The sequence below is a fragment of the Neolamprologus multifasciatus genome, chromosome 19 (genome assembly GCF_963576455.1).
Source record: "Neolamprologus multifasciatus chromosome 19, fNeoMul1.2, whole genome shotgun sequence".
Taxonomy (NCBI): domain Eukaryota; kingdom Metazoa; phylum Chordata; class Actinopteri; order Cichliformes; family Cichlidae; genus Neolamprologus; species Neolamprologus multifasciatus.
The window spans coordinates 29,386,102-29,397,730 of NC_140457.1; the positions used below are offsets into that span (position 1 = coordinate 29,386,102).

General features: G+C 40.4%; 1 protein-coding gene across 1 annotated transcript; it reads left to right on the forward strand.

Annotated features, from left to right (window-relative positions):
* Positions 1-4,022: 4,022 nt before the first annotated feature.
* lamtor3 (late endosomal/lysosomal adaptor, MAPK and MTOR activator 3) lies at positions 4,023-11,138 on the forward strand. The gene is made up of 7 exons (XM_085143613.1): positions 4,023-4,149; positions 4,372-4,427; positions 7,108-7,142; positions 7,240-7,298; positions 7,881-8,014; positions 8,495-8,558; positions 10,804-11,138. Exons 2-7 carry the CDS (start codon positions 4,419-4,421, stop codon positions 10,875-10,877), a joined length of 375 nt encoding a protein of 124 aa, XP_084999739.1. The 5' UTR covers positions 4,023-4,149; positions 4,372-4,418; the 3' UTR covers positions 10,878-11,138.
* The last annotated feature ends 491 nt before the right edge of the window (positions 11,139-11,629 follow it).

The following is an 11,629-nucleotide window of genomic DNA, read 5'->3' on the forward strand; positions in this document are numbered from 1 at the left end:
GTCTTGACATTGTTGGGCCTTTTGATACTGCAATACCTGCTTGTAGATACGTCATAACATTGACTGACTACTACTCCAAATGGCCTGAGCTTGCCTTTTCACCTTCTGCTACTACTGATGATGTCATTCAGTTCCTCTCATCTGTCTTTAGTCGTCATGGCAACCCAGAGAACATCGTAACTGACAATGCTACACAGTTCACCTCTGTAATGTTCACCTCATTCCTCCAGAATAGAGGCATCTCCCACAGCAGAACATCTGTCTACTACCCAGCTGCAAACGGAGCAATCGAACGGTTTCTTCGTGCCCTCCGCACCTGTATCCAGACAGCAATCCAGCAGTCAAAACCATGGAAGGCGACTGTGCTGGATTGGCTTCAAGTTTACCGTGCAACACCGCATGCAACTACTTCCCTCTCTCCCTATGAACTCCTGTATGGCAGGAAGATGCGTACTAAACTGGATGTCCTCCTTTTGCCTCCTGTTGTGTCTCCACTGGATGACGTTGCACGTCACTTATCAGTTGAAAATGCAACGTTACACTGATGGTAGGCGTCACGCACGGAAACCTTCTTTTCTACCAGGAGAGATTGTGAGGATAAGCAAACCCCACCATGTCCCTAAAGGACATCCCAGATTTACCCCTCCTGTAACAGTAACAAAAGCCAAAGGCTCGAATGCCTTCTTGCTGAGTGATGGAAAGATTTGGACTCATCGAGCACGCTGTCGCCCAGTGACTGAAAAGAACGCTGACACTGCGAGGCTGCACCACACTCAGACTGGCTCACCTACTGCCAGAAGACTGCCACGCGTCAAGTACAAGCCTCGCTGGCACAAAGACTATAGGTTGCTTGGAAAAAGAACATTAGAGAAATGTTATTACTTGTTCTATCTTGGGTTTGAAAAGAATTGATTTTCTGCCACCAATGCACTAAGAAAAAATTGTCATGGAAAAACTGGAATAATAATTTCTTTTCATTTTATTTTGGAGTGCAATATAGGTCGTGTCCAAATTCATGGGCTGCTTCCTCCTGAGGCCGCATTTGTAGACCGATTACGTCACAGCGACGCGCCGAAGGCTGTCCAAATTCGTAGACTCCTCCGAATGCAGCCGACAAATGCGTCCTCCTTTTCTCTGAATTTGAAGGATGGGTCGGGTGTGTCCTTCGTGGCCCACCATATCCCAGAATTCATAGCGCGGCCCAGCCAAGCTCCAGTTTCCAACAATGGCGGCAGCTACTAAGTTTTAAAATTACTCTTACTAATCTTTGTGGGTCACAAAATAAACTTTTAACATATTTTCAGGTGAGAAAGTAGCTGTGTAAACATCAAATATCTGCTCGGTTTATCAAGATATCGCATATTTGCAAAAGTGCTCCGACGTTTTCGGAGACGTCTGCTACCCACCAGCTCGATAGCTCGCCGGAAGCTCGAGGGTCACTGAAGCCGAGAACGGCACAACTCCCGGCACATCATTTTCAGATCACCGCGGAGTTTTGCTACTCAGGTTAAACATGATATATAAGTCACTTAGACAACCTAAAAATGTTATTGTTGGGCTTTTTCAGTGTTTTATTTGTTTGTGAGTAAATCGGTTTGGCGGAGATTAAAGTTATTAGATTAGATAAAATAAAACTTTATTAATCCCCCGGGTGGTTTTTACACAGCTGACTAAACATTAAACAGAAGTATGTGACAGTCGAGAATTTCCTCCAGTGTCCTGTTATATTTTAGATAGCAAGGAGCAGACGGCCGAGTTTATTAAACTCCACCCAGACAGCGGTGACGCTAATCTGAAGGCTGGACCGTCCAATTCCACAGCCGTTTACTTGCGGCCTACCCGACCTTCTGAGGACCCGGCCCACGTAGACCGCGAAGGCCGGGTCCTCAGGAGGATGCAGCCCATGAATTTGGACACGGCCATAGTTTCAGGCTTATTAAGCTTTGCTAGTTGTAGTATTCTGATGTTATAACTATTGCGACATTTAAGTTTACAAGTGTATGTGTGACTTGCTAAACAGTGAATTGGCGACCGTGGCTCAGGGGGTTGGGAAGCGTATCTGTAACCGGAAGGTCGCCGGTTCGATCCCTGGGCTCTCTGTCCTGGTCGTTGTGTCCTTGGGCAAGACACTTTACCCTACCGCAAAGGCGCGATATGGCCTCTGTCAGTCTCCCAGGGCAGCTGTGGCTACAACTGTAGCTGCCTCCACCAGTGTGTGAATGTGAGAGTGAATGAATAGTAGCATTGTAAAGCGCTTTGGGTGCCTTAAAAAGCGCTATATAAATCCAATCCATTATTATTACTTTATTTTTGTACTACGCTATTTGGGGAACTCTTTTCATAAAGAGAGAGATGTTGTGTCCTGTAATGATCGTACCATATTGCACCACTAGAGGGTGGTGTCGTGAACTAAGAGTAAAGTGGAGTTGGTAAAGTTTTAGAGTTACAGTATAGTTAGATGGCTAACTGATAACTTGTTGTGTCTCCCTGTTACCTCTACAATGTAAAGTCTGTGCTGAATTCATTAAAGAGCACTGTTCCTTTATGAGCATTTCTTTTTTATTCATCTCTTTTCAATCTCTTTGTGTTTATACACCTCTAGTGCATTTAATCATTAGTAATTATTTCTCTGGTTTGCCTTTGATTCTGTCTCTCTTTACTCTCTTCTTTCCCTTTTTCCCTTCACCCCGAACTGGTTGTAGAGAATGGCCGCCCCTCCCTGAGCCTGAGGTTTCTTATTGTTAAAAGGGAGTTTTTTCTTCCCACTGTCACTCAGTGTTTGCTCACAGGACAAATTTAACTATTCATTGTTTACTTACCAGTGTACCACCCTATATTCTCCCATCTAAGAAACAAATAATAATACTTCCCTCTCTGGGATGATTATCACCTGCAGTTCAGTGACGTGGGATGGAAGTTTTCATGTTTTGCAAACAACGGAGCAATGTGTGCAAGAAGAATACAAGAATGTATAAAATGTAACGAGGTGTTTAGTTGGAAGTGAATGGGCATAGATAGAAATTCATATACACTGGGTCAATCAGATGAGTATTTGATCAGGGGTGTCAAACTCCAGTCTCCAGGTGTCCTGAAACTTTTCCATGTGAATAAAATTACTCTATAGACTCTATAGCACTCCACTGCATGCTGAGGTGACAACCCCTAAACCTACTGAAGTAAATTAAACTGAAGTAAAGTCTAAAAGTACTTTTATTGCACCATGTTATTCAGTCATGAGCTGCTGTAACATAAATCAAATGGCTGACCTCACCATGCAGTCAAGTTCTACAGAGTATTTACAGATGAAGGAAATGTCACTGGAAATCAGAAGAGGACTATTATCATTGGGCACTGGGTAAATTTACAGGGCCACAATCAAGATGCACTGTTTAAGATGATCCAGCTCACATTTGGCCAGTTTAGTATTACCACCTAACCTTAGGAGGTTACCATAGGAGCTGGAGAAAACCCTTGAAAGCACAAGGAGAACCTGCCAGGGTTTAAGCCAGAAAGTCTTTTGCTGTCAGGTGACAGTGCAAAGCACAGAAACAATGTACCACCCTTATCAGCAAATTATGGGATAAAAGGATAAGAACATTTAGATTTGGCTGTAAAAGTAAATAAAAACATTTCAGCTGATCTAGTTATCAACTTCAGCTGGATCAAATAAAGAGCATAATAAGACAGAGTAGAGTAGAAAGTAGAAAAGCAACTGGGGAAAGAAAAGTAAAGAAAGGAACGATGGAGGGAAGACATAATAATAATACATTTTATTTGAAAGCGCCTTTCAGAACACTCAAGCACACTGTACATGGCAGAATAATAAAAACAGAATATATCCATCTGTTGGTGTTTTTCTGTTATGAGTCATGTGCAGTTTACATCATATACAAAAACACCAATAGAGAATAGGCAAAAGGCAACCGATCCAAGCTCAGTAAAGTGAAAGGTGATCAATGTACTACAGAAAGAGAAGAAAGAGATTTTTGAGCACCTTTCATGTCTACACCAGTTGGTGGCGCTAATGCACCACTTTGTGGTTTGCCAGCCAACAAAAATCAAGAAGAAGAAGTAATCACGTGATTATGTTTCTTTAATCTCCCTTCCCAGATCCCGAGGGTTATGTTTTTGTTTTAAAGTCGTTCAAAGGTTTGTCATTTCATTTGAGGTTTTAATGTGTATTTCCAATTTGCCTGTCTAGTTATTTTTATCATTTGTTTTTAGTTTAATAAGGAGATGTTAACTCACGCATTTATATTATCGCTGTATTATCTGGGAAACGGCTCATATAGTTGTGTGCTTTATTTGACATAAAATAATGTGAAGTCCGACGACGTACTCAGTCCTCTGTGTGAACAACTATCATTACAGTCATCTCCCTGCAGTCGTCGAGCGGTCTCGGCACCTCGATAGCTGCCATGGCCGATGTAAGTATGAGACGTCTGTCATTCTTCTTGAGTTCCCGTCTCCAAAATGGAGAAGCAGGAAAAAACGTATTGCTGATCATTCCTATTAAAAAAGGGACACGTGAAGTACTGTTCGAGATTAAAAGCGCTCTCAAAAGTAAGCACTTGTTTATTTTATTTTTATCTCTTGATTTTTGGGGGTGTCGGAGATTAATGAAGCGGCTTCCTGTGCTCTTATCATGATGTCGACGCGACCACTGCGGAGTGTATTTTGGAACCTTCAGTACAACTGTGCTCGCGGCGTCGTCTGTGCGCGAGCCGTTTTTGATGTCACATGTCAAACGTGTCTGTGGTCGTGCACTTTTCGGTTTGTTGCGCTGCCTCCGGAGCTGGGTGGAAAGCAGAAGTGTACGATTGTTTGTTTTTTAATTGACGTTCCAGCACAGAAACTCGGAGACGTGCAGATATACAGAGAGAAAGAGAGATGTCACTACCCGATCCTTACCGGAAACCCGATCGGTACCCCGCATGCGCGAAAGGTGTCTACTTCCGGTCGAAGCGTTTTACAATAGTTACGGGTCAGAGTATCTGTTAAGATGTTAAGAATATTAAGTATCGCTTAACATGTTTCCGATAATGAAACATTTAATATAATGTAGACAAAAACAAAAAAAATAAAAAGATAGTGACAGATCAGGACTCCCGATCCTTACTGCGCATGTGCAAAGTCGGACCGTACAAATCGGGTCTACCCGATCCGTACCGCGCATGTGCAGGGGTTTTCTTCTTCTTCTGTTCGTTTAAATTTGATTTAGTGATAGTCGAGTGTGTTTATGCTTGTCTGTGTGGAGAGGATTGACTGGAATAGTGACGATGATGTCCGCTATCACTGTCAATTGTCAGTAAACACTTAATCTGGCTGCTGAATCTTCACGTGACATATTACAAAGTCTGTATTATTAACTCTGTCATTAGGTGCCATTCTTCTTATTTTACAGCGCTGTTGTTCAATCGGGGGACGCTCTCTGTTGAGGAGAAAAGCAAAAATTTGTTGCGGATACGCATTATCCATAGTTTAAATGTCCCGGTAGTCGAAAAGGAGGCAGAGCTGTTGAGAAATGCTTGGAGCTAACTGGGCGCTAACCGTGTCATTCCAATATATTGAATGTCGCAATGTTGGCAAAGAGAGGAAGTGACGTAAGATTTGCGCATGCAAATCTGGCTCAAACAAACGTTTCTGATGTCAGAATGCTTTTATTTTTATTTTAGTAGACACTCAAAACTTAAAATAGACAGCTAGTGTTTGGAAGAGAATTGAAAAAATATATATAAAAAAACAAAACATAATTTGATCATCACTGGAGCAGTCTTCAGGATCTTCACGTATCAACATGCTGTTTCTGCTCCCAGTGGGATTAAAACATTTATAATGTTAGATTTAATTCAGAGTCAGCTGTTAAAATAAAACAGCACATTTTCACATCCAGGGATAAGGACTGGTGAAATATTCAGTTCAGTATACTGACAGCTCTCAAAGTAAGACTTTGAAATGAAACGACCCAGTTATGAAGTTTAACTTATATTCTCGGCCAAACCGATTTGCTCAGGAACAAATAAAACACTGTAATAAGTTTTGGAAATGATGTGCGTCCTCACCAGCTGTAGTGAACCTTGACTCCAGCTGGTGAGGACGAAAATGAAATGACAGACGAAAATGTCAGAGCAAAAATGACATTTGGAAAAATGTCAGAGCACTTTTGCAAATAGGTGATGTCTTGATAAATCGAGCGATATTTGAAGTTTACGCATCTACATCCTGAAAATATTGTAAGAGTTAATTTTGTTCCACAGAAATGGTAACATCTCAAACTTTACGGACACTTCTAGCAACTTTCCTCCACCATTGCTGCTTATAAGTTTTGAACAAACAGAATTCTGGGATACTTGGCTTCACCAAGTCCAGATAAGTCACCGGACACATGAGTGACCAGGCTGCAGTGTATGCGCTGTAATGCTCGCTTTGCTCACTGCTGCACCCATGGTTCGCAGAAACTTGTATTTATACCAGTCATTATTGTGCAGGAAGCCACTGCAGTATTCTAGACCAGAGGTCTCCAACCTTTTTTGCGCCACGGACCGGTTTATGCCCGACAATATTTTCACAACAAAATAAAACTAGTACCGGTACCGAAAAAAGAAGATTTATGCATAACACACGTGAAAAGACCCAGGAAAACAGAGTAAACGATAAAAACGATAACAAAATAACGCTGAAAACCGATAAAAACCCTGAAAACTATACATTTCACTCCTGAGCCTCAACTCTCGTGGCCCGGTACCAAACGACTCACGGACCGGTACCGGTCCGAGGCCCGGGGGTTGGGGACCGCTGTTCTAGACGATAGGCGTCGCCGCCCAGACAGTATCACCAGAAAAGGTGGTCAAGACTTTGTCAAGTGTGCTTTTTTCCCACAGACTCAAGTTTTCAATCTCCCTATAATAGCACTGTCACATAGAGTAGCTGTCACACAGACTTGTTGTTCGCTGCCTCCATCTGACAACAGAGCTCACTGCAGCCAGCTGGGCCGTCCCTGCAGTGGAGCGGACAGCAAACGTGCTCCCTCTACTGGACGATGAAGTATGGTTTGTTAGCTCTGACCAACTATCTAACTTCTTTTTTTTAATGTGAAATTATTTGCAGGATTTGAAGAGATATCTTTACAAACAGTTGCAAAGGTGTGTATCATTAAAGTAACAAAATCTTCAATGTTACAGTCGACACTATCAGGATGTTCAGTGTTTAATGTAAAGTTTTGTTGTTTGTCTCCTTCAGCATTGAAGGTCTTCATGCTATTGTGGTCACTGATAGGGATGGTGTCCCGGTTATTAAAGGTAAGAAGCATTCTGAATGGCTGGTTATTGCTGGTCTCACTGCTGTCATGTGGAAAACTGTAAAATCCACGAGAGCAAAAGTAACAGAAGATAAATTTGGTAGTAGAATTAAAGTGTGTTTGAATAGAGCCTAAAACCAGTTTCCACATTGGCCCTGATGGGAGTAGCTGCTCCTGAAGGTGGAAGTCAGCCAGGCGGGAAGTCCACGAGCTGTCAGTTTCAGATCAACAGTTAGTCTGTGAATCGCTCAGACTCACTATTGCACAGAAGAGCAGAGAGCACACTTACTTACTTTGTTTGGCACAAGATGTTTTTTCTTAAAAAAAAAAAAGGATTTTTGTATTTTACTAAATATATTAATGTTTCAAATCTTTTCAAATTTGAATTTCCAAGAAATGTTATATATTAATTTAGAGAAAAATGTAACCAGTTGCTCTTTAGTGGGGAAAAAAAACATAAGTTGCATCGTAAATATACTGAATTATGCAGGTTTGGGCAGTATTTGAAACAAATGTCAGCAGACATTCCTTATGTGGAGAGTTTTCTCCCTACATCCCTGACATCGTTGCTGTATCCTTGCAGTTGCCAACGACAATGCCCCAGTTCATGCTTTGAGACCTGGCTTCCTGTCGACGTTTGCTCTGGCCACTGATCAGGGCAGCAAACTGGGCCTTTCTAAGAACAAGAGCATCATCTGCTATTATAACGCCTACCAGGTCAGACCCCTTCTGTCCACCAATCAGTAGTTTGGTGTATTTGTCATACCATAGTCTAGCTCCAAAAATGTCATATATTCTATATTTGTTACACAGAAAGTGAAATATTTCAAGCCTTTATTGTATTTTTCATTGTATTTTTATGTTAAGTTATTGCTATAATGAAAGCAAACAGCATATTCATTTATACACACAGTACTTGTTTTAGGGTCCTTTGCCCCAAATTACTGCATCAGTGTGGCATACAAGCATGAGGTCAGGTTGTTTTGATGATGGTCTTCAGCTCTTCCGCATATCAGAAGTGGAGGGGATCAAATTTTAGATATGAATTTCAAGCCCTGACCTCTACCCAAGTTTAATGTCATTATTTCAGGTCAGGATGAGTATGGGTTGACCAACTCAGAAACTCAGGTTTAGTAAAGTATATCTAGTTTATTTAACTTTTTTTAATATAACATGTAATGTTTCTGGATTGAACAGATTGTGCAGTTCAATCGGCTACCACTGGTCATCAGCTTCATTGCCGGCAACACTGCCAACACAGGTAAAGTTTGAGCCAGCGATCAGCAGAGTGTCGTTTAGATGTCATATGAAGAGTCAGTAGTTGTCAATATAAAATCAGCATTACAAGTGAAATTTAACCAAATCACAGGATCTTCGATTCAATTCTATTTAGACTCAGACTGTCAGAAATATTATAATTCTGATCATTTATCAGGATATATATATATATATATATATATATATATATATATATATATATAAAAGAAGCGTATAGTATAGCTTTTATTTTGGAAAGAGACATTTCTCTGTAATAAACTCTCTTTTCCAAAGATGAGTGATTTCTCCATCAGATAGATTTATTTATTTTTATTACTTTGTTGTTTCAGCAACATTAAATTTAAAAACTGTACTTTTTAGTTAAAATATATATTTATAATTTTAATAAATGACAAATTAAAAAAGCATGAACATTTTTTTGTATCGAAAAAATATCGAACCGTGACACCAAAGTATCGAACCGAACCGTGAATTTTGTGTATCGTTGCACCCCTAATATCTATATTTATGTATATGTGTGTGTGTATATACACGTGTGTATGTATGTTCATACTGAAGTTTAAATAAACAACAACACTAAAGCTATTCTGTTACACCTGTATGTAAAAAATACACTGCACCCAAAATATTTCATAGTTCAGCAAAACTGATCAATCTAATAAACGTAAACCTGCTCCATCCTCCCTATTCTGGTATTTTAAAGAGTACTTAGCAGAAATATTAAGCAACCTAACTAATAGGGTTGCAAACTCCCAGCAAAAAAAAAAAAAAGGGACCCTCCCCCCACCTCATGATGCTTAATCGACGTAATCAACTTTAATTTGATGCAGGGGGAAAAAAATGCACAGAAATAAATTATTTTTCAAGAATAATTAAATAGATTCAACATCTTTCTTCAACAGAACTGCAGACTGCACAGATGGTTCCCAAAGGAAAAAGTACTATAGCTTACTAGGGTATATTAGACTTAACAGTTACTATATACAGTAATGGACTTCTATACATTTTACATCAGATTAAAACTTTGGGTGTCAGATTCAGATAATTATTTATTAAAAGCTCGACATTTTAAATGAGAATAAGAAAGAAAAGTATGTCTTTGTGCCCCCTTTTCCCTGTTCATGCCCTATCGGCCCCCCTGGCTAAACTTTGCTAGCTCCGCCCCTGCACAGTTACGTCAGCTACGTAGAAAAAGATCCTGGTGTAGAAATAATATTAAATAAATTCTAACAACAGCTGATCAAGCTTAAACGTGCTGCTGTTGTTCAGCTGCTGGTTTCCTCTTTCTGGTGAGAAGTGAGACAAAAACAAACAAGAGAGACGATCAGCTGATCATTGATCAGTTTCATGATTGAAGTAGCAGCAGGAGAGAGAGAGAGAGAGAGAGGCAGTCGCTTCATATATGGGTTGTTAAGCTTAACGCTGGAATGCTTTACAGACATTCAGAGATGAACTTACACACTTGCTTTACTTCTCTCTGGGAAAACTTCCTCGGAGATGAAATGCTGGTTTGAGGCTACAAATACACGCAGCCGCTCTATCACGTGACCACACTGCTCACACGTGCTACGGTTATGAGCCGAGTTACGCCGTGTCGCAAGTTTTGTGAGGTGCGTTTTTTTGATATTTAATGGATCGGATTTCATTTTTTATTTCTCTCCGATATCCGATGAAGATTTGGGAAGTGGTGTAGTAGTCAGTAGATGCCCAATGAGCAAATGTGACCGAAATGATGGAGTTTGAGATGTTGTGACAAACGTGACACTTTGACACATCTGTGAAGAGAACGGGCCTGGTGGTAGGGTTGGGTGATATGTAAACATTTTCCAACTGACAATCGTCAGTCCAAATATTGATGATGGGCGATATATTCACGCATGCGCAGACTTTTTGATGGGCGGAGCAATGTAATCATGCACTCACTGATTTGTGCGTTTACAACACAGAAGTCCAAACATGGACAAAGTAATTTCCCCCCAAAATTAGGCTGCCAGCTTTAATGTGGTCATCACGATTAACACGATTAAAATTTTGAACGCGCTCAACCCGTCTGGAGCGCAGAATGAACAAACGGACAAACTGCAGACGTAGCATTTGGGCGCACTCTGAGGATAATAAACCTCATAAAGATTATGTGTCTGTACTCACTGTGTGTTATGAGTTCTTCTCCTCACATGTGTGTCATATTTGTTGAGTAACAGTACAACACTGTCCTTGTGTGTCCTCAGGTCTGATCATGAGCCTGGAGAAAGAGCTGGCTTCACTAATAGAGGAGCTGAGGCAGGTGGTGGAAGTGACTTAAAGCTGTGACATATCAGCTGCACAGTCACATGATCTGCATCACATCCTGCTCACTTTCATGCTCTCAGTGCTTCTGCATTCACGTCTTTAACAGATCTGACTAAATATAAGACCTGTGCATATCTTGCTGTGTTTTCTGTACACTTTTGTGCCATTAATGGATATTTCTTGTCTGATTAAATCTGTAATTATAAGCATTTAAAAATGTCGTTTTTGGTTGGGTGGAGGAATTGCCAATAAAAGTAACACAACTGAGGTTAAATTTTACTTGTATTTTATTTTATTAATTATTTATAAATTTATTAATTAATAATTTATTCATTATTGGAATTTAACTCTTTTTCTTGGGAGGGTCTTGCTTTAAGCATTTCATGATATTAAATGGTAAATGGACTGGTTCTTATATAGCGCTTTTCTACTCTTTCTGAGCACTCAAAGCGCTTTACACAACTTGTACATTCGCGCAAGCACATTTTTCTAAGTGCTTTCTAAGTAACACTCACACACACATTCATACTCCGATGGATGCATCGGAGAGCAATTTGGGGTTAGTATCTTGCCCAAGGATATTTGTCATGCAGACTGGGGAAGCCAGGGATCGAACCGCCAACCTTCTGATCAGTAGATGACCTGCTCTACCACCTGAGCTACAGATATTAGTCGTGTCCTGCTGTAACAGTGCTGTATGTATGAAGGGAAAATGATTCTGAGAATATTTAGATGTGATTTATATCATTTGAAAATGTAAATATG